Below are 24,801 nucleotides of genomic sequence, written 5' to 3'. Positions count from 1 at the left end.
TACACAACACAACACCCAACCATAGACATTCTTTATTGTGAATTGTAACCAAGCTTTCAAATTGTCCAACATGTCACTATCAAACCAGGGTATTCCCATGACAGAACCCCTCAAATTGGCACTAGTCTTACTGCAGATTATGAATGAGAAGCCCATTGTTCCTGTACGGGGATTCTCAAATGTGTAGTCAATTACATTCTAATTTAAGGACAATTGAAAACTGTTCTCAGTTGGAAAAAAAATAAATTGAAATAATCTTTTGTAAGGAGTAATTGTAATAGTTTTGTTTGGAAACTGCTATTGTGCTATTTGGAATAGTTTGTTTGTGATTTGTAAAATTATTTGTATAAAAAGAAAATCTGAACAGTGGTTTTGCTTAAAAAAGAGTTTGCAGCTCAGTGGCTCTATGTGATTAACATACAGTACAGACATTTGCAGAGTATGGATAATTTGACTTGGATTAACTACCAGGAAAGAGTAGTCTGCCTTTATATCTAGTTATGAATAACTGACCACACAAGGAGTTCTTGCTTTTTAATCTACTGTCAAAAAAGAGCCAACTGTATGATGCACAATGGCCAGAAGAGGTTTCCTTGACACAAGTATGGGAAATAATTGTTTTCATAATAGCTTTGTCAGAGGTACAAACTGCTTATTCTGACATGAATCAATCAAAATGTATACGTAACAAGTGAGAAACTTAAGAGTCTATACAGAAATATAAGAAAGAAATTAGAGAATTTTTGCCAGCTTCCTACTTTACTGTTACATTAGCTGCTTTGAGGTAGGATTAGAAAGCCTTTTCCATTCTCACTGAGTAGAAAATATACAGAAATCTTACCTGAAGTGGTAAAAAGATCTTGGAACGTTTACAGAATAGCAGACCCCCATGTATTCATATGCATATTTTTATACATCTTAACTGAAGTTGACACTTGAAAATACTTATCTAAAAAAAGAGCAAGTTGATGTAAGAATATTTCTAGGAACTGAACTCTTCAGGGATGGATTATGACTTCAGTTGTTTCACAATCTGTTTTTTCTATCCTGACAAGAATTGGCCATTTCAGATCATTTCTATTGTGAGAGTGGAAGATTGTTCACTATTTTAAATGAAACCACAGCATGGGAACAATGTAAGGTGTAATCATGAATTACATTACAAATAAATGGAGTGAATTTATGACACACATGAAAACTACAGACCTTTGTTAAGAGTACTGCTTGCAAAAGACGATGAATCAAAAAACAAACAAACCCAAATAGGCTAGTCCCTTTCCTACCTCCAATATATGGTGAGAAATCCTGTTGTGCAGGAAGTGATGAAATGATGAGTTGATAAAATCCCAAGTATGCATAACCAACAAAAACAAGAACACAGATACACATCTCAGATGTTACTGTGTAGTAAGATCTAGAACCTTTTTCAGTGAAAGGATATCTTGCAGGACTGTCCTTCAGGGCATTGAGGAACCCTGCTTGTTGAGAACCTGTAGGAACAGAACCCAAATCACCAGTTCAGTAAGAAAGTGGACTAACAGCTGTTTTCACCATGGTGCACACAGTATTTGAAGAGCAATCAAATAATCATAGGATAAAGCTTACTAATATGAATCTGAGATTATGTTACTTAGCAGCAACATCAGAAAAAAACCTCAGGTTATATTATCAGGATAACATCTGCAGGATATTTTTTCAGAAATACCAAATTGATGCATGCATACTTTCCCTTGAACAAGATTTCTGACTATCACTGTTCTTTTCAGACCTAATATGTTTAAAAAATTGTAACCTACTTCTTTCTTTTGAAATATGGTTTTCAAAAGCAACTTCTTGACTTGGAATATTTACATAGTAAATCCCAATTCTCACTTTATTCTGGAAACAAAGTTGTCCGGACTATAATCCTGTTCCTACTGCACCTGCATAGAAGGTTTTTCTAATAGATGCTAATTGCCTCTGGGAAAACAAGAGAATATATACCAGCCAGAAGGAGCTCCGGAACTGAACGCACAAATGAACTACAGATGGAGAGGCTCTATAATCATTAGATATTCACCAAATAGGGCAATTTGACAATTGGCTGATAAATATGAAACTAAATATACAAAAATGAATTAGTCTTCAGAAACAGTGTCACATAAAACGTATTCTTTTTGCATTTTACTGTGCAATTTAAATTATTTAAATGCATCAGATTGAAATTTTCCTTTCAGCTAAATCCATCTGAAGGTCTCTATGAAAACAGAAAAATCCTGATTGATTAAGATGTCTTTACAACAGACGAGAAATGTCAGTGTGTGGATATTTATACACACACAACTGTTTCTCAAGGCCTGTATGGCCAATTTTATTGTTCACCATTAAAAAAGGAAAGTTACTTACCTTGCGTTTCTGAGCCTTTTCAGACTCATAGCCTTAGCCTTAACCTTAAGGCACAAGACTATTGGAACATCCCCCCCTGTGTTCTTACTGTTTTTAAGATCCTTAATGGCAATGGCAGTAGGTAAATGTGATCTCTATTCCCTACTGCTGGTCACACTCTTCCAAGCAGTTCCCAGCATATCAGAAGGGAAAGGTTACTTACTACAACATACAGATGGAATACTGGTAACTGAAACAGATGAAAAAAAATCTATAGATAGATACTAGTACTGAAAAGCTTGGGGAGATGGAAGAAAATCTTGCAGGATATATCTTTCAAGTATCTGACTGACAAAGTCAGTTTATCATCTTTAATACTGTGTGCAAGGATTCTTAATCCTGGAAGGGATTTCAAAGGGATGCCTCAAAAGTGAGGCTACAAGAAAATAAGAAGTTTGCTGCATCTCATTTCTAATCATCACTTAGGATCATCAAAAATTAGAAAAATGGCAGCTCGTAAGATACATTAAAAATGAATTTGTATAAAGTGATTTTAGAATAAAATTGTTTCCTATGGTTAATGAAGGAACTTCCCCATTCCTGTCAGGATGAATTATTAAATGCATATTTACTTATTAAAAAAAAAACATAAATGCCTCCAAGTTGCTAATAAATGTCTCAGTTCCTTCTTAAAAGATTATTGTCAGAAGGCACTCAAAATAATACAGGATATATAAAATGAAGTGTTGCTGATGGGACAGTAATCCTGCAAGGATCATCTTTGGAAGAAGCTAAGAACAGGATTTGACTAAAGCCAGCATGATTTTCTCTGGAATCCAGGATTTTGCCAGGACATGTGGAAATATCTATGAATGACCTTTGAAACACTGCAGAAAAAAAGCAGCCCCAGGTCTCAAGACTTTATCCAAGCCAACTGAATGTGAGTTAACACACACAGTGTGTTACCAAATCGCTTTGTGCAAACTGCAGAGATTCAGATTAAGCAACTGAGCCTCCTGCTTAATGTTGTGCATCAGCTCAAGGACTATAACTGCTAAACAGCACACGGTTGATTGCTAACTATTAGGAAGACGAACAGGAGGGCTTCTAGAAGCATGGTAGGCAAAAAGTTCAAGGGCCACATTTGTGAAGAACTTTTTTCTGGATACAGTAAAGAAAATCTTAAATTTAAAAGCTGAGCTTGAAGCTTAAATATAGTAAAACATCAAGTAACCACAGTTCATACCTACTTCCATTGCCTTTGAGGATCAGTCGTTAGAATTACAGAGGTTTTTCCTATCTCATCCAAGACAGATAAAACATAGTGAGAAAATGTTTTACAGCCGATTCACTTAGACAAGTCAGCATTTAGAATTTTACTGTACGTCTCAGCCCACATGGAGGCACAAATAATTTCTCTGATCTTTGTCTAATTCACACAGAATTAGATATGGACACTGTGAAGTTAAAATCTACTGGATAAATCCACTTGACACAAATGTTGAAAAACTAGCATAACACTGGTAATTCGCACACTGAAATCTGCAAAAAAGCTTTGCTGTCTTAGGGAAATAAAGATAGGTTAGCTTCAAAAGTAGCTTTACATTGTCAGACCAATCACATTTTTAACTACTGAATTCTAACAGACTAAGATGGCAGAAAATGTGCTGCTGTCTTCTGTGCATGTATATGCTCACATATGCCCAAATAAATTTTGAGGATTTGAATATTAGAGTAAAATGTTTTCTTTCCAATAGTAACTTTTCCCTTTTAAACCCACAGGGATGTCTTTTCTCTGCTCTTTCAACTGATATTAAAAAAGCTTTGTCTGGCATTGAGAACAACTTGATCCAGACTCCCCAAAGTCAGTGCCCCTGGCTCTAATGCTTCATCTCAGACAGCCACTCAGTACTTTTACCACTCTTTAATGAATCAGGAATAAGAGCAGGAGTTTGTTTTTCAAACTTTCATCTCAGCACAGCGTAAGTAACTTAGGAAATTGAAAACTATCTGGCAAATTTTCCAGTAAAACATTCTCTAAATATCACCATTATCAAATTAGCTTTATAAAAGAATTATAAACTACAATTATTATTTCTATCAGGCTTCCTTTGCAATATAGAATATAAAGAAATTTTTAAAAAATCACATTTCAAAATGACTGAAAAAGTACTGTTCAAAGCACTATCCTACATAACTAGCAAAACATTTAAGTTTCCTAATGAGAATGGATCTAAAACCCCCAAAATATACAGAAATTCTTTAAAGATAACTTATCAATGCAAATTGGGTCATTGTCACATAGGAGTTAACTCAATTTGTTATATGCTCAGGGGAACAAAAAGCAACAAAAAAAACACCCATCACCTAAAAGTCTTGAAAATATCCTATCTTTAAACCCAATCTAGAATACAAATAAAAATCAAATTTATGAATATTCATGATCCTATATCTCATCTGATTCACTACATTACAAAGTAGTCATTCGCAGAATGTCTATGCAAATGAAAGTAACATGTTAAAAACAGGGTCAAGAAAGATGCAAACAACAAAAAAGGTGTAAAATAGCTCAGATCTAAGAACAAAAGCTTTTTGGGAAAATGATGCTAACTTAGTCATACAGCATGTCTGCTGCTTTTCCAATAAACTGCCTACAAAATGATTAAAATCAAGAAGATTAACACTGTATTAAGGAAAAATCAATGCTAAGTCAATGACCCATGACCAGGGTCTGCTGGAGACCAGAATGGGAGTTGCTGAGGGTTGTGAAGCTTTAGAGAAAAGGCAAATAAATAAATAAATAAACCCTGAATGATCAAAAGATTAAATTAAAAGTAAAAAACTCAAGCAAATGGCTACATACGTAATCTGATTTCACCAGCATACTTACGAAGAATGACGTGGGTGATAACGAATGCAAATATAAAGACTGTCAGAAAGGACAGAGATAAAATAAACATATAAAAAAATCTGTAGTTTCTTTTCCCCACACAGTTGCCTACCCAGGGACAGTGGTGATCAAACCGTTCTGAAATGAGAGGCAGAAGAAAAAAATGGAAAACAATTAATAAAATGCTGTTTACTTGGAAAAAAGCTCTCTGAACACTGCATTAAAACTCAAGATTTAACTGGCATTTGCTAAGTATCCCCAGAGAAACTCTTATTTACGAGGGAAAAAAATAGAAAAGGAAAAGGAACTTTTAAATGAAACCTTACAGCTTTTAAAGAAATTCAAGCATGGTTGAGGAAAGCCCCTGTTAAACTTGCAGCATTGTTTGGTAAATTGCGCAGTCAGACCAATAAGCTTGCATTTATTTATCCACTCTTAGATGGAGCAGTACCAACTTAATTCCACTTTTTCCAAAACAAGATTTTCTTCCAGTGACGCTTCCACTCAGAATCGGAGTTTTTGTATTTACATCTCTCGTGATCCCATATCTGACTTTTATGCCCAGTATCATCTCATTCATTAGGCAAAACGAAATATTCACAATCTCGTTTTCTTTTATTGCTTTATTCAATGTATTTTCCATTCCAGACCACTTATTTTCCCACTTACAGTTGATACTGCCATGAAAAACCACTCAAAACAGTAAAACCATTCACACAAACCATTTTTCCAGGCATTAAGATTCAAACAACGTTGTAAAATTTGCTTATACTTTACTAAACCAACCTCACTCTCTTTATTTCCCTGAGAAATTAAAATGTTAATAGGACAAAGAGTCCAGAGCAGTTCAATAAGGAGAGTCCCAAAGAAAAACCCCATCATGGAAAAAGGCAGCTGGACCAGTGAGCTCTGCAGCCCCGGGCAGTAAGGAGCCTCCTGGTCCCAAAACATGGGTAATGGAAACAGAGCAACTGTTGGGAAACTAAATGGCCTTTTGGAACTGGAGAGATTATGCCAACATAACGATAGAAATTTCAATTTCTAATCAAATCCAAGTTCATAACACAAGGCAGATGCTCTCACGTCGACTGACTTTCAGTCTCCATTCTCATCCAACTCCTGTTTTGTTCTCTGTGACTTTCGTGCCTCCGCTGACGTATGATAACAAACTATTTGGAATTGCCCTGGAAAGTTCAACTATAAATTTGAAGTCCTTAAGCTCTATGTTAAAAAGGCACATCTGTTCAAACATACCAGTTTATTTTAACTGTCTTTATGTTGAAGATCTACGTGAGAGGTTTTCCTTGGAGGATGTATTTCAGATTATCTCCGTTAAGGGGAAGACAAAAAAAAAAATCAAAACATCATGCAAAACAGATTTCCGAGTTCACCAGACTCGGAGGTTTTTTTTGTTTGTTTGTTTTAATGCTTTTGCGTGACAGCTGTTTGGACCACATGTTTCTGCCATAAATCTGTTTCAAATGGAGCTATTAAAAGTGAAGTTGTTGAATTTCTTATGATAAAATTTCAGGAACACTTTGATTTAGAGAGATTGCTAAGTATACCAAGAGTGAAATTCTTCCAGTATCTGAAGAAGTGGGCAATATTACCTCCCAGAACAAGTAGTTACTTGTTTGAATAAGTAGCATCAGTATTTGAACAATGCTGATTTTCACATTTGTGCTTGTGAATGAGTCCTTATGGTCTGAAAAATACCATTTTCTTATCATTTTATGGGTACCTAACATAACGTATGAGCAAATAATACCACAAAGAATAATACAGTTGTACAGACTTCCAAAAAGCATTATCATAGGGTACTTTTGTACCGCAATGCTTCAGAAATAAAAAAAATATATAATCATGACTTCTTTGGAAAGTGAATTCCATGCAAACACATTCCTTCTCGTCTATGCTCACAAAGCAGGAATCAAATTCTACTAAATTAAGCTCAGTTTCCAGCTACTAAACACTATTTAGATTGATGTAGACACATATCTGATAAACTCAGATAAAAGCAGGCACAAATAGAAATAAACACACTTATCTACGAACAGGCACACACAAATACATACAAACATCAGCCCATTCCCTAATAGAGACTGACTGTTACTTGCTCCTCCTCTCCCTTTCTGTCTTCAGAATTTCTGTATAAGCTGAAAGGATATGCTTTCTCAGGAAATACCATACCAACCATTGTGAAGCCAAGTAACTACCCAGCACGTTTAAAAAGCAGAAACAGACTGAAAAGACTAGTTGGAAAAAGCTACTACAGTGTCAAATTTGAAGCTAGTCTAAAAAAAAATAAAAAAAAAGCAAGATAAGCTTTAGAGGGTTTATGTGAGTTACAAATAAACTGGGCCTCATTTTTCCCAAACAGTCATAAAATACAAAGGGATGTGACATTTATGCTATAATGCCACAAAACAGCATCTTAAATAGCAAGGGATTAGAAAACAGTCAGTTCCAGCAAAAACAAACAGTCGCATACTAAGCTGAAACTCCTAGCACTGTTGACTGAAATATAAACTCTCTTTGGACCAGAGCTGTTTCCTCTTCCTTGCAAAAAGTCCTAATTTAATAAGTTTTAATGAAGAAATAACAAGATATCAAAGATCTCATCCAGAAGCCTGCAAACTGAACAATCAACAACCTGGAAAACGAAGCTCTGCGTGATGTCTTTTCTTGGTCTGGGCAATGTTGGCAGCAAAAATCAAGATTCACCTTCACTGAGAAATTTAAGAATACTGATGCTGAGAGAAACTAAAAATTCTGGCCCTTGTGAACTTAAAATATAGAACAAACATAAATGCAACCAGTAGGTGTTAAGAAGAATCACAGACTGTTTGAAGGTGATGGCTATGGTTTTGGTTTGACTTTACAGGGTATCTAGACAGCTAGCATGTTCTATATTTACCCTACACTCAAACCAAGGTTAATGTAAAAACATTTGCAGCAAACGAAAGGAATCAAAATATTGCTACTACAAACTCTTGTTAATATAAATTGTATCAGGACTGTCAAAAAGGGAGGAAGCTAAAAGGTATGGAGCTTGTCTATGAATGTAACCTAGGTACAAAGAGGTAACAGATCATCCTCCTGCACTCTATTCTAAGCAAAATAAGCCAAGTATCAGTATGTGGGATGGTGTCACTGCCATAACAGTCTACAATAGAGAACTACTGCTGAAAAACAATTTCTTGCCTGTGTGTTCATGGCTTTCCTTCCACAAATCCAGACCATTGTATGTCTAACCTGGGGCTGGGGGGGAGATAATGCTGGTTCATAAAGTCAGACTGACTTCAAACAGGATAATTTTCTGTTGAAAAAAAGTTTCAATATACTTCTCAGAATCTGAGAACAAAAGCTGATACAAACAAAAAGGACTCAAAAAACCATGTGAAATTTATAAAGTGATGTGTCAATGAAGAAAGGAGACAAGTGAATGAAGATTAAAAGTGCTGCTGTAAAGACAATAAAAAAAAATCAAAGATGTAACAAACCTCAAGAGATGTCAGCAAACCTCCAATAGTGACATTACCAATTTATCCCAAGTCATCTGTAACTTGGAATTCGGATAGTAACTGGTGAGGTTGACCAGTATTTCCATAACTAAATCCTGAGCCAACTTACAGCTTAGCCATAATGGAAGAGGCGGGCAGATGCAGCCCTTCCAGCCATCTCATCCTGTATCGTTTCCGTGTCTAACTGTTGCTGAACCAGGTCAGCTGCCTGACCTTGCAGAAAAGGCAAAAAGGAGTTACTTTACTGGTTGCTCAATGAGTAAAAATGGTTTTCCAGCAGCTGAATGTTACTAAGGTATGTGTGAATGGGCACAAAGGAAAGAGCCACACAAGTGGAGAAAAAAAAGAGGAAGCTCAGACACCGTAGAAGCAGGGAGCTGTTGGCATGACCCAGCTGTCTCATTAAAACTCACCCAGTAATGTATGCGACATTGGTGTCATAGAACACACAAACTACATCCTACTTCAGACACATCTCTCAGTTCTTTTCCCTAGAACATTTAGATCTCATAACTTGCTTAAGAAACAGTAACTGCCGGATATCACAGACAAAAACGAAAACATTTCTGATTTGAAAATCAGTTGTCTGTTGGGGCTGTACAGATGCAAAGTGTTTGCTTTAAAAGCCACCTGGAAGCATGTTACTTGCTGCTCAGAGAGCCAAGCCTTTACTTTACTGCAGCACAGCACGTGGTCTTGAATGTTTAGCTTCTACTTTTCAATCCCCACACTCCAGGAAAACACATACAAATTGGCCCTAAAGCTTTCTCTTTGAAAGTTTCTCTTTCAAAACACTCAATAAAAGCTTTCTAGCTTAACAAGAACAACAACAACAAAAAGCATTAAAAAATATTTATAGGCCAGCCTGGTCCTTCAGTTTGCAGCTTACGTTTTCTGTATGCACTGTGATTTCAGAAATACATATTAAGTAGGTCACTCCAAAAGTAGTGCCTCCTATTTATTTCCATGGAAACTACCGCAGATACAAAGAGCACAGTAACACTAACTGATAGAGCAACTTCTCTATTCTATTCTTCAACAGTCATCACTATTAGCTATGCATTTCTGTCAGCATGAACAGCGTGCTGCACTCACCTACATGGCCATTCAGAAAATGATTCATCTTTTATGTCATGGTTGCCACTGCTGAAATGCACCACCCATTGTCTCACTGTGCTCACATCCACTGTTTGGTCTCCACCAACGTCTAGCAAATGCTGATGAATGTCAGGTGAATGGCACTCAGTGCCATTTTTTCTGCATGGAGGAATTCAATTCAGCACCCTTGCTTCACAAGCACTTCTGCATTGGACACCATTTGTCAGACTGCCCCTCTACTGCCACCTGTTGCATGGGAACAATATATAATAGGGTACTGAAGGAAGGTTTAACCTCCAGTGCTATACCACATCTGCCTCTGATATCACGGGCCAACAGAATAAAATAGGAAACATTACTTCTGGAACAGCCCTCACATTTATGAGCTGCTTCCTTTTGCATTTGCTCAATTGAATCACTGCATACCAACATATATTTTCTAATGCTTAACATGACAGCAGATCTACAGGTACAAAATCATCTAGGCCACATTAATTGCATATTCCAGTGAGCTCAAGTCAGAATTCACTTTCTAATTCCCCCAGCTCATTCAACTAAAAGCACTACATGGAAAAGAAACAAATCTAGGGCATTCACAGAATGCTTACTGTGCTTTTAAATATTTAACACACGAAAACACACAGACCAAGATGGCAAATACCCATCAGCCACTGTTCAATCATACACGTATTCCATCTTAAGTAACTGGACCAGCATTAATTGAAATTTTTTTATAGAAGCAGGATAAGATTGGACCACTGGTCCATTGTTCTGGATGCACACTGAGCAGTTATGTGGAGATGCTAACACATCTGCAGCATATATTTGCCATAATGACAATTAAAGCTCTTTGTAGGACTATGATGCCATGATATGACCACATCTATTCAGACTTCTCAACTTAGCATTCTGTAAGACAAAAGGGTATTTTCAGAATTTGTTTTCCCTTGAAATGCTAAGGAAAACAAAGTTAGTTTTTAAAAATTCCTATAAGGATTTCTTTTTTTATTACAAAAAGTATTTTTTTAAGACAATGGCTCAGTCTCACAGCCTGAATCGTGTACGCATGGAAAAAGCAAATATAACCACAGCATTAAATCCTTTAGAGTCAGTTCAGAATTCCTCACAATTTAACATAACTAATAAAAAGATCTTGTCTGTTCTTCATAGCTTATTCTTAAAAATTTATCCTTAGCTCAGACGCTTGGTTCCACTAACTTAGATGTTATCATTCCTAAGAAAATAATTTGTATTAAAAAAAACTGATGAGACTTGCCATCAACTGGTAATAGCAATCAAGAACATGGATCTATTTGCATCTCTTAACGTACATAACATTTACCTGTGAGACAGTAATTCCTCTTACAATGTCTTTACTATTAATTTGAAATTAGAAGATAAATTTATGATTTAAAAAAACACAAATAGGGTGAATAACAAAAGGCTTATTGCAAGTTGCAAGTTACGTATGCATGCTGATGTTATTTGAGAACATCTGTTAGGGACAATGTACAATGGATCCCTTAAACTACTGTTATATAGCTCACTTCACTGCTACCTCCAGCGATCAGTGTTGACTAATGAATGGGAGTAAATGGGAGTAAATCCCATTGACAGCATGCACAATAATAGTGACATTTTCAAAGGCAGCAGCAGCTGTTCAGAATGGCTGTTCTCTGGTAGGCGGTAAGAGCATACAAGAAAAAGTATGTTATGCATACTATCCATGTGTATGTATGTGTGTGTATATATATATATATATATAAAAATATTAGGAACCATACAACTGCCAGACACAATCATAAAGGAGGAAAGCTCAAACCATCTTACCCACCATTCTTAATCACCTTTCGAAATGCTATCATGCCAAGTGCAAATATTTAGTCATTTATTTAGGTTTCTAATTATAGTCCTTTGTATTTTCTCCTAGTAATTTCTCTCTTTAATTTTATTCTGTCTTCTGAGACTTGCATCATTTGTAGACTTGGGTATTTTGATCACCTCTGTTCTTTCAACTATATGCAGATAAACACAAACTACAACTTTTCTCTGAAGTAACTTATAATATCATTACCTCTTTTTATAAGACTTGCCTTATTTCCCAGTGCTTTGGCCTAAGCATGAAAGGGGAAAAAAAAAAAAAAGAAAATCACAAAAACCCAGACCCAACCACCTCAGGCATACATACCACGCTCCCTGATCTTTTAAAGTACATCTGGTGTATAAATGGAATAATCAATAAACAAATAATACTTAATATTTGGAAGTGTGCTCCATCTGTCTCCTCTCAGGTACTCTGAAAAGGTAGCACACCTTCTACAAAAAGAGCCAAAGCCAATTCTCACACAGAATCATCTAGATAAGAAAAGACCTTCAAGATCATCTAGTCCATCTACCACCAATATTTCCCCACTAAACCACGTCCCCTGGTATCACATCTAAATGTTTCTTGAATACCTCCAGGGATGGTGACTCACATATGAAAACTAAAGAGAAATAAATAAATAAATAAATAAGCAGCTAGCCTGGTAGTTTCAACTGTTAAAGAGTCACATTCCAAGAGATCTAGAGCTAGGGTTTTATCAGTTCAAACACTTAGATAAGGTGAAAATTTACTCTTTTCACAGTAGCATCTCATAGCTTTTCTAAACCTAGAAAGCGTAAGAAAAGAAATAGGCAAAGTTCAAGAAACTATGTAAAGGCAAAAAGGGAGGTAGTAAGGTAACAAAAGAAGATTGGTACAGAACACAAGCAAAATGAAGTCCTGGCATCACATAAATGCACACTGGTTAGAAAGAACCTGGAAGTCATAGGCAAATGACTCTGAGACAGCATCAGTGTTACTAAATCCAAACAGACAATGCCACTTCCCACTCAGTTTCTAAACAAAACCTAGTGTTTTCCAAGCTGGAAGATGGTGGGGTCTAGAATGTGTAAGGGAAGAGCTGCTCCCTGACCTCACTGGTAATGCTCTTTTTGTCTTGTTTTACGTGTTAGATTTTATATGCGTGTCAGTCAATAATTCCCCATTGGAAGAAAACAGATTTACAACAGTGGTAGTGCTTAATAAGGAAAACTACTTTCCATAACAGTGATTTTTATCAAAATCTGCTGTCTGGAATACTGCTGAGTACATGACGCATTGTATTTTCAAAACAATACATCACTGTAATGTGGTCAGGATCAGACACAAGACTACATCTATTGCCCAGGTAGAATGCTTAAAGCAAGCAATCATTTAACGAGAAAGGAAGTGTCTACTCACTTCTAGTACAGCATATTCTCTGGTTTGTTTTAAACAGGACCCACTTCTCTTGCTCATTCCAAATCACTGCTTTGTCTTCCTTAGATGCTCATTGATCCTAACTATCAAAACCACTGAAATAACCTCAATGTCCTAAGCCAACCTGTATTATATTGGACTAGTTTTTAATCAAAAACTTCTTCATGTGCTCAAGGAATTTATAAAATGCACTCAGCTTTCCAGTATCAGATTAAAAATGATAATTTAATTATCATTGATGTAACATATTCAAACGTGGTTTTGATTACTGAAGGACCAGTAGTTTTATTATGTTTTGATTTCAAGTAAAAAAAGCTTGATTTTGTTTCTCTGTGGTCCCAGAGAAACCCTCTCTTTTCCCTCTCCCTCCCGAAGATGCTCATACTGTAATGGCTATTCTCTAAAAGAAACGCAAGCTAATGAAGATCTAAAATCAGAATGCCCTTTCATCAACACTCTCAAAAAGCAACATAATTTTACAGTTGGACATAAAAGAATACTCTATGCTGCGTAATATACAGTTTAAAAAGTCATAAGAAAATAAACTAAGCTCAAAAACTAAAGCACAATCTGTCAATTTTCTAGACTTATCTGTATCTTTATGTAACACCCAACCTGTTCACCTGAAAGAACAAGAACTGGAAAAACAAATCTCTGCCTACCTAATAAAATCTTGACACTTGACCTCATATTTAGGATCTACAGAAAAGCAACCATTCCTGCAAGCAAGAAGAATCCTACCCCCTACCAAAACCAAAAACACCTATGGGATTGATGAACACGGCCACCTAGGATCCATCAAGAACTATGGAAAACAAAGTGTTAACCCTCCAGGGTTCAGGAAGAACTACACTGAAAATTTCTGAGAGCGTGAGAATATTCTGCAGGAAGTATCTGCATGCTTGCCCTCTTCTTCCCTTCTTCCCAGGGGATCCACTCTGGCCATGGCAGGAAACAGGCTGCTGCACCAACTGAAAGGTCTGTACAGCTTAGCATGCCATTCTCATGCTCATCATGGTTTAAAAAAAATAAAAAACAAACAAAACAACCCAACAAACAAAAAGACCCAACAAGCTACTTTCCTAGTAATCCTAATGAAAACATTTCAAAATCAAACCATCTTCAAAAATTTGAGCTTTCAATATTTTGTATTGAAAGAATCTGATAAGAAAAGCTATCTTTATCCATAAATCACATAAGAATTTACAAAACATTTTTAAAAAATAAAAAAATGGCCAAATTCTCTTTGAGGAATAAAAAAAAGTGGCCCTCCTTTTGCACCCATACTGCTTTTTTGTCTTGGTCTAAGAAAGTCACTTTACTTGATAGGCAGAACTGTGGCATGTGAATGCAAGGAAGACTTTAGTTCACTGGACTAAGTTGATTTACTGCTTGGTAATCATTATTCACTGTTTTCTCTTAGCCATTCTATACAATATTTAGGTAAACTGTTTGGAAATAGTGAATTGCTTCTTATTCATCTTTTATTATAGAAATGTATAATTAGTCATCAAGAAAGTAGAGATTTAGTGTTGAAATGACTAAATATATATTTTAAAAATCAATTCAGAATCAGGTTTGACCACTGGCATCACAGCATCAATAGTATAGCATCACATAATGCATTAAAAACCTGTTCTCAAAGCTCAACAATAACTAGCCAAAGCTGAGAATTTGTGATTGCTGTGGTAATTCCTATCTTTAGCTATTGTGTTTTTACGTACATTACTTTAAATCTGTTTACATTTCAAAGCAACATATGGTACACAGAAAGCCCTCAAGGGGCTAACTTCTAGCTGCCATTCACGAAGACAGTTAAAGAAAGCAAGACAGAAATACATTCAATATGTTTGTCTGTGGGAAAACATTTCACAGAATTTCTGAAAGCATTCCACAAAGATGCAACAAACTGCATTTGTATGAAAATCTAGATTCTTCTGGATACTATTATGAAAACACTGTAGAGCTAAAGGAGTTTGAAATTGATACTATGTATAGAACACTAATTAGGTAGCTTTGGAAATTCATGCTTTTATTTAAGTAAGCTACATAGCCATCTATGGAAAAGTCGTGAAATGAAAATCAGAAACAAGATGAAAAACTAACATATATGCTTAGTATTAACTAAATGTAAGGGGAAAACAGGAGTAAGTTTTACAAGTATTCAAATATTAAAAATACCACTAAAGATTCCTTACAAGATGAAAAGAACCAACAGAAAATACCAAATGAAAGAGCTTCTCTATCACACTGCAGTCATTGGCCCAGTATCATAACACCTTTAGGCAAAACTACTAAGTGGTTTCTTCTGTATGTGAAGAAACACCCATAGTCTCTGTACTTAGTTTATAGGTATGCAGGAAAAGCATAAGGTAAAAAAACAATACATTAACCTTATTGGTAAGTAGGTCATAATCATGAGTTATTTAAACATCCATACGTGTGTGAAACATGAGTATTTTTGCATTGCTTTAGTTACAGTAAGGAACCATGAAATAGTGACACAAGAACACTCAAAGCTATCGTACGACTTATTCACTAACCAAAAAGCAGCATCATATAGACAACACTAACTCATAGGAGTTAACTGCATAACATTCTGATTAACTGTACACACTCTTGCACCATTAGTTTTTCAGAGTACATGAGCAATCCAACTCTCCTGACACATAGTCTGCACAGAAAATTAGTTACAAATACTTACAGGTTTTCTCTTTGAAATAAATGCACATGAACACATGTATGAAGATACATATAAAAACAAAAGTAACGTACTCTGAGAAGTCATAGGTCACTCCAAAAGTAATGCCTCCTATTTATCTCCACAGAAACAACAACAGATGCACAGAGCACCATAACACTATTTGATAGAGCTATTTCTTAGCTACAAAACACTTTTTCAATAAAGTCACCATCATTAGCTATGCATTTTCATCAGTAATGAACAAGAGCCTGCATGCCACGCTCATAAAAATATGCACCAGTGGAGGTGACCCACTGTTTCACAGCCGCTATGATGGCATTGTTGCTAGGAAAACGTTGCCCATGCAGTCCTGAACGCTGGCCTGAACAGACAGAAGTTAGAAGGTGCTAATCTAGGCTACTCGGCAGGTGTGGTAGAACAGTCCAGCCACCACTGGCAATATGCTCCACAGTCTTCAAACTGGTACAGGTCCTTCTCTATGTTGCAAGAAAAAGGCTGTCTTCTACTCTGGCATGACTCTGGAAGTTTGAGCCTTCAAACTTAGTTAGCTTACTCACAATGTAACAGTCAGAGTTGATGGTTTGCCCAGGTTCCTAGAAATCAAGAAGGATCACCCCTTTCCCATCCCCAAAGACATCACTTTATCCACTGAGGGCTGTTTGAACTTTTCCTTCAATGGGAAGTTCACACATTGCCACTCCATGAATTGTTGCTTTGACTCTGCCTTGTAGGGGTGACCCCACATCTCATCACTGGTAATAACGTGATCCAGGAAACTGTCACCTTCAGCCTCATGTTGGTTCAATAGGTCCTGACAAACTTCCATACAGTATTCTTTGTATTCCTGTGTGAGCATCTGTAGGGACCCACCTGACACTAACTCAGTGATATTCCAATGTTACCACTGCTGTTTTCAATGCACTGAATCCGACACAGTTCCCTGGTCATGATCTGCCAATTCACATGGATGAACTGATTGAGATGCTCTTTATTTTGTGATATGACAGCGGCACTGCTGTCCAGAATCTGGCTTGTCTTTTACATCATTGTTGCCACTGCTGAAATGCACCACCCACTGCCTCACTCTGCTCACATCCACTGTTTGGTTTCCATCAGCGTCCAGCAAGCATCAGTGAACATCAGCAGGTACCATTTTTTCCCACATGGATAAATACAGTTCAACACCTTTGTTTCATACACACTTCCATGCCAAATACCATTCTGTCAGACTGCCCCTCTGCTGCCACTTGTCTCACAGCAACAAAATGTAGTGAAATATTGGTGGGTATGTTCAGTTTCTACTGCAATAGCACCAACATCTGCCCCTGACATCTTGGGCCAATGGAATAACTAGGAAGCATTACTTTTGGAGCAGCCATCACAATTCCCATTATAAAGGCTGATGGGGAAAACTGCAGCAAATTAATTCCAACAAATGAATTACTTGCAAACAAGTAACTTTAAATCACAATTGTGTAATAACAAATCACAATCCTCTCACCTAAAAAAAAAAAAGGATACAATTACTGCTTGTACAAGACACTCACTCTGTCCCTTTTCTGATATATATTTAGACAAATTAACAAATGTTCAATACAGACATAATCGGAAGACAGAGATTGTTTTTAAGTTCCCTCTCCCATCACTAATTCTTCTCACCGTAGGCTTCACAAATTTAGTGTTAAAAGGACACAGAGTACAGACAATCTGTAAATAAATTCTTCATTGCAGTTTACTTTAAAAAGCCAAAACACTATTTTTAAATAGGTTTCAAGATGTATCTGTAAGGGCTGCTCTTATTTATGCACTCTCTTGATGAAGAGACCACCTTTTATTTACTTTTTTTTTTATGTACTGGTCAACAACTGCATTTTCACATTGTCAGATTGGTGACAATAGCATCACTCTGTAACATCCAAGTTATACATTTGATAAGATACTTTCGTGAAGATGAGTCAACTGCAACATCCTTGCCACATTCAACAGCTTTAACAAGATTTATGCAACCCTAATATGTCAGGAACCAACTAATGGCACGGGGCCAAAAGGCTACACTTCTCTCTGTCGTGTAAGTGTGCTCATTATATGAGTATCATCTACATACGAAACTACGATACTTCCAGTGACTGCTTTATATCTAAAAATATCAGTGCTGAATGCTGCAATTACATTTCTCAGCTGGAGACATCTTGCTACATTATTTTCTTGAATGCATAAGATCCAGGCTCAACAGTACGCTAATCAGCTGCACTGAACTCTAAATGGGATTTAATTAACTATAAAACTGCTCGGATTTGATTGGTGAGTTTTTTAGTTTGTATTAAAATCCAAGCGCATCTTAATCACCTTGCCTGCCCTCCAAACAAAACAGTCACAAAAAAGACAAGATGCTCAGAGGAAAAAAAAAAAAAAACAACCAACCCTATCATCACAAAATAACCATGGGCCCTGACATCATCTACTTACTCTCCAAATAATATTTCTCAGTAATTTCTTACTGATTCTGACTTCAGAAGTTTCTAGCCTTAAAACTGTTCAAAGACAGACGTTACCTACAGTGTGTATTCCCCTGTGTGACCCTAGCTGTTGGAACTATGCCTTTCAAAGCAGGTTTGAAATTAACAAGAGAAGCAGCTCCTTGGCTGCAATTTAGTTTGGGGAAGGAAACAATGTTGAGAGTCCTTTAAAGGTTGGTCCCTCCGCACTGGAAATTTAATCACAGATACCACGTGGTCTCACTTGGTTTGAGTGCTTCTCTGTTTAGCAGAGCAGGATAGGAAAGGCACATGCATAAGAGGTTTCTCTTTTCTATCTTAAAACAACTTATGTATTAGGTCAAATCTACTCATCTTCTGCCTTCTAAAATTCTTAATGTTTAACACAGTTTGTAGGAAAAAGGACAAACACAGCAAGTGTCCTCATGAGTAACCCTGTCACTAACTCCGATCGCTTCTTTTCTCTCCGATTTCTGAAGCATTCATAACATACAAGTTACCAAGCTGAACATATGCCATATACATTTTATTTTACTCACCTACGCAGTTATCGCAAAGGCTGCAATGTGAGGCACGAGGTGGGCGGAAAATCTTGCAAGTAAAACAGTATTTTAGTTTCACTGTCTGTCCATTGATGATCACTTCTTTTGTTCTGGGAGGGGGGCGGTATCCTCCTGAACTGGAGCCATTTGCAATATCTAAACAGGGAAACACAATACATTAGGTTCTGCACATGAGCTATGCTGCATGCACTCAATCATTCTTGATGACAACCTACAGTTACAAGTTTTATTGACTTCATATTAATATACTTGAACTGGCTTCTATTCTACCCTTCTCACTCTCCTAGAATAAGTGCTCTTAGTGATAGCAAGAAATATAATTACAAATAGCAACTATTTTGAATTTGAAAAACCAACTAATTTGAATTTAAAAAAAAAAAACGACAAAACAATGCCCAAAATAAAGTTTCAGATGCTGACAGCTACCTTGACCCCCAAAATCTTACAATCTCATATCCCTGAGCAGTCTGTGAAGAATACATTACAAACAATGATGGCTAGTTGCACAGTATATGGTGAAAACATAAATGTTCCCAACAGAGTTTATTCAGTTCGACCTTGAAAGACAAATTTGATCTAAGGAAGATGTTCATCTCTGAACATGAAAGCAGACTGACCATCAACTCATTTAAAAAGGGAAGAGAAAACATTTCAGATGACAATTTCAAAAGCCTCCATCTGGACAAACTGTCTTAGGAAATTCCTTAAATTTTTTTTTTTTTTTTTTTGAACTCTGTAATAACAAGAAGTTTGTAGAACTTCTACAGCACTTGTCAAGAGAAACTAAGAAAAGCTACCTTTTAAACAGGAAATCACTTAAAATAAAAGCAGCTCACATTTTAGTCTTGAAAGCGGAAATAACAGAGGGTGTAGGGTTCAATCTAGTATAGAACCTACATGTTTACCTCAGCAGCACTATCATTAGAGCTTGGCATATAGTACAAATAAAATCAGTTATTCTGAGACCTCTTAAAGGCTGTGATATCATGGAGTACACTCACAGATCTTGCTTTTTTGAAGTTTTAAATCTAACAGTCAATGTTACTTTTACAAATCTTGAAGTTTGTATTTTGCATAAAAATCGTTTCCAACAATTGCATTTGGAAAAAGCGGTGGGGTTTGGGCTTCTTGTTTGTTTGATCTAAGGACATCAGCAACCATTTTTTTCAGCTGCTAAAGGACTGATTAGACTACATCATTGAAGTTCAATTTCATCCTCCAAATTCTCCCAACCTGAGCTAAACTCTAAAAGGTGAACATGTACAAGCAGTACCTTTTTGTCAGTTTATCTGTTCTTCTGAAATCACAATCAAATCAGACCACAGAAGTGACAAAAAAAAAATATATTTTTTTTGTTACTGTCAGAGACACAGAACAGGAAAATCAATAGGGAAATGAAACCAATTTTTTTTTTCCTATATATGAATACAACTGCATTTTGAAGTCAGGGTCACCTTCACACCTATGTTTAAGTTATCCCTATCACTTTAATGCTGGACAAGCATGGCTGGATGACTACAAGATCCATGACTCGTGTTTGAGGTCAAATTATTACAAATATCACCCCAGGTGCCATTTTTGTGAAGTCTGCAGGGATATCTAAAATCTACACATTGTCAGTCTAGGGGGAAGTGGGAACCAGAATGCCTCCTACTTAGAAAGGCATTCAAATTAGCATCATTGTAGACTGATAGTAAAGGTGCAATAACAGAATTAGCAAATCTAGTTTAGGAAGTTCTCAGGTACAACCTCCCCACTCACTCCATAAGCATGCATCAGAAGAACATGCATCTATGGAACACCACTGCAAACTTGAGCACTGAAACAAGTTGGCCTCTGAGTCTTCTGGGAAAGGAAGTGGAAGAAGGGGGTGCAATAGAGGCAAATGAGGGAATCAGAATATGAGGCTCCTAAGCATCCCATATGGGAAAGAAGTAGTGAGCAGTAAAGAAACAGTTGTTCAGAAGCAGCTTGTTAGACCCTGTCAGATGCTTGGATGTATTGAATTGCAACCAGACCCTGCACTGTTCCTGGAATGCTCAGCCAAGTCCTATGACCATGGAAGCAGAGGTTACTGTGTAGTTCCCATACCAATCAATAATACTGATTTTGACCTCAAGGCCAATAGTACTTACCGCCGTATTTATGACTGAACAAGTACTGCACATAAGTTACTAGTATATTTATTTACACACTGCAGCATAACTACACAATAAAAGTTGCTGAAGATGTGATATAGACATTATCTTAAGTTTCATAACTATTTTTACATTTATGCTACTTAAAAGAAACTTACTACTTAAACGATAGATTTTGAAGCATTCCAGCAGGTACGAGAATTGATGAGGTCAAAAGGAATGACTTAAGTTCTCCAGGTTATACAGAGAACTTATTTTTATGTGCTTTCTTTTTCAGAACTAAGCTGAAAATACACTTTTCTGAGAGTGGAGCACAACTGTGCTTACGCTGTTCCACACTTAACAGAGATATGGCCAATTCCTAGATCCAAACAGGAAAAAGTTTCTTACAGTTCTGGGGCCAATTCTCATATTCCCCTCTATGTTACAAGTTAGTAAGTACTGGGAAACAGTGAAATAACATCTTACTACCACCGATTCACATAATGCAATAAAGTACTATTAAGGAAGAAAATTTAGGTGAGAAAACAATACAAAGTTGTGGTTATGAAAATCCTCTATTGCTGATTTTAGTTGCTATCACTGAAAAAGGCAAATATGCTTCAACAGATTATACTTTCAGTGACATAATCACCAGCAGGCTTGTAATACTCTTAGTCTTTACATAAGTTCATAGACCTTACAAAACACAGTGTTATACCCATTTTTGACCTAAGAGTAAAGAAAGACTATTAAGTTCTAAACGCAAATGTAGGTCATTAGCCCCAATTAACTTTTCATTCAAACATTTATGACTACTAGTTCATTAATAAACCAATGATTTCCATTTCATACTTATATAGTTATGTAATTGTAGCTTTCAATACTGCTTAGAAATGCCAGTGCATTGAATTTAATAGCACTAACATTTAAAAGCTTCTCCTCATAGAAAATCCTGGGTATTGAATATGTACAACCATCGAAAGAAAACGGCTTTCAAATCACAATCAAGAACGTTTAGAAAAACATTTTTTTTCCTTAATGAAATATTTATACATAGAAAATGCACAGCAATTAAAAAAAAACACAAAAAACATTATTTCCTAAGTTCAAGTGCCCTGCTTTGTCTTTTTATTTTAACATGCTTTAGCAGAATCTCGAAGGCAACTTTCCTTGCCTCTAGTGCAAAAGGGAGACTACTGGCCATCCTGTTCCATTTACAACACTGTTTTTTCTAAGAAGATTTCCTTCCAAACCAGTGCAGTGAAGGTCAAGTTCACAGGCTCAGTCAACCCCAGCTCTCTAGCTGAAGAAAATTTCTCTCCAAATCCATGGGCGAAAGCTGATTCAAACTAAATAAAATGAAAACTGTCTTGCTGATTTGCAACAGAGTCAGAATTTCATCCACAGTCTTTAATTGAATAATTAAATCTGATCTTAGTCATTCTGTTTATTAGCTTTTTTTTTTTCTGGGAGCTATCAAGAGAATAAAATCAAAAGTGCTTGTATTTAATCAAACTTATCTTGAATGTGCTACACATGCCTTGTACCTGCCATGTCCTGGTCTCACTAATTCTCCGACTGTAGTTAGCTTCAAGTGGACTGCTCATACTTGTGTTCCAATGCAGGCCAATCATTAAATATACGCAGTTCCTTTAAGGCATAATAAGATTAACCTTTACAGAACTACCCTCCCCAAATAAATGTTTGACCATTGCTTTTCTACATTTTTCTTTTCCAATCCATTAACGATATAGTAAGGCAAGCTATTTTATATAATAAGCATAGAATTCTCCCACTAATGGAGTTGCCACCAATCCTTTTCTGGTACTTTGCTGTGACACATTTTACAACTTCTCTATTGCAGCATTAAGTGTTCATGCACTAGACGGGGCTCCAGCATTTTTATTTTAGAAAAAAAACTAAACAAAAGCCACCAAAGATACAATCCATATCCTTGTAGGACCAAGAATATTGACTTCATGAAAACGTGCTTCACATATTTAATGGAGAAACAGCGCAGTCTCTTTCTAATACAATAACATATTCCACTTTGCTCAAATTACTCCATTCATTATTAATTGGGGGTGATGTTTAGATGAGACAAAGCCTGGAATTTTGTATACATATCAGCAGGATCCTTCCACTCAAGCATTTGCCTTTTTGGTCAATTTTCCTACAATACTAGGAACAAACCACCTCTAGAAGGTCTCTCCATATCATCATTACACAAACTTATCAAGACCATATCATGCAAGGTTTGCCACTGTGATGCAATTTCCCTCTTCAAACAATATGATTAGCAAAATTAATAACTATGAGTAATACTAATGTTTCCTGCTGAGAGAAACAGATAATGCAATGAAAAATCTTCATGTATGACCTATAACATCTGAAGAACAATAACAGAAACCCTATAAGAATATAAGCTTCCTCTAAGAAAAGCATTCTCAGTGTTTAACTACTTAAATTTAAGCTATACACTTAACACTAGGGGGATACAAGAAGAAAAGTTTTTTTTTCCAATTTATTTTTATTTTTATTTTTTTTAAGTGATAATAAGTTAAGTAACATTTCTCTGTTTCCAAACAGTAATTTCAGGGACAAACAATACTGGGAACCTGGCTTGGACAACCAGTAGCAGCTAACTGCATTCCACACATAACTCTTTATCTGAAAGCTGACAAGAAATACTGACGAAATATTGCTCATACATTAGAGAAAAGTGTTACTGCCTTGATTTTGGAAAATGTTGCACACTATTTTCTTAAGAGTAGAACTGCATCACCATCCTTAAGTCGAGGGTTTTACATGAAATGTAACCTCACTTCCAGAAACAGATGAAATTGTCAGTGATTTGTTGAAAGAAAGAAGCATGCTGCACAAGAGCTTTCTGAAAGACTTAGCTGGCATACAAAAACATAGTTCTACTAGATTTTAAGAATATTGTTTAAAGCATGCAATACCAGGTATGATCATCAATCTCGTATCCCACCTTTGGAGAGAAAGAAAAGCATACCCAAGTTGCATCTGTGAGCGGTATTTCTTAATACCATTGAGCAATTCCGTGAAACCCCTTATGTTGCACTGGCCACAGAGATTGAACTTCATAGACTCTAAAGAAATCAGATTGTATATTCCAAAACAAACAAGAGAAGAGCTGTGAAAAAGTTGTAATGTAGTCTTAAGCATCAACAAACACTAACAAAGCATCAACAAACAGCCAAAACAAACAACTCTCAGAGATGTTATGCTGATATAGCTAACATATTGAGCCTGGGGTTTTTGAAGGGGCAAGAAGTGAACAGAAACTGTGAATTACTTGTACAGATTAAACTGTGAGAAAACACATAAGTTAAAGACAGTCTGAAGAAAAATCAAAGTATTTGCATGTTATAGAAGGGCCTTCTTAAGGCTGGAAGGCTCTGGTTTTTTATTATTTACCTCACCCATTCAACACAAATAAAGATAGTTATTGTAGAAGAATTGTTAAATCTCATTTACATCAAATACATAAATGATTTCTCATTGTAAAAATTCTGCTGAGCTTGGTTGTTCTTTCCCACCTTCATATTTAGAAGTATACTGTCCTACAAATGTTTTCCAGTTTTTGAAAACTACCCTACGCTAAATGAGCTACAAGAGACAAAAATCATAACTGCAAAGAGGTTCCAAAATTCCCAGTGACAATGACAAGAGAAATTCAGTGTTGACAATGCAACGTTATCAATACAGGATTAAATAAGCCTGGTTATTTTATTAT

General features: G+C 36.2%; 1 protein-coding gene across 6 annotated transcripts in view; it reads right to left on the bottom strand.

Moving 5' to 3' along the window:
• ZDHHC14 (zDHHC palmitoyltransferase 14) overlaps positions 1-24,801 on the bottom strand; it is a 114,427-nt gene that overhangs the window by 24,085 nt on the left and 65,541 nt on the right. For 5 of the 6 annotated variants that reach the window (XM_090135659.1, XM_090135658.1, XM_031611682.2 and 2 more), the window contains 3 exons: positions 18,898-19,056; positions 5,255-5,392; positions 1,442-1,490 (listed from right to left, as the gene is read on the bottom strand). In XM_090135659.1, coding sequence (XP_089991785.1) covers positions 1,442-1,490; positions 5,255-5,392; positions 18,898-19,056 — 346 coding nt within the window. The remainder of the gene's footprint in view (positions 1-1,441; positions 1,491-5,254; positions 5,393-18,897; positions 19,057-24,801) is intronic. The other variant, XM_090135661.1, reaches the window with a different exon arrangement.

The sequence above is a fragment of the Phasianus colchicus genome, chromosome 2 (assembly GCF_987193195.1).
Source record: "Phasianus colchicus chromosome 2, bPhaCol1.hap1.1, whole genome shotgun sequence".
In the NCBI taxonomy this organism is placed as follows: Eukaryota; Metazoa; Chordata; class Aves; order Galliformes; family Phasianidae; genus Phasianus; species Phasianus colchicus.
The sequence above is the reverse complement of the archived record's forward strand: the minus strand, read 5'-3'. Positions and strand labels throughout refer to the sequence as shown.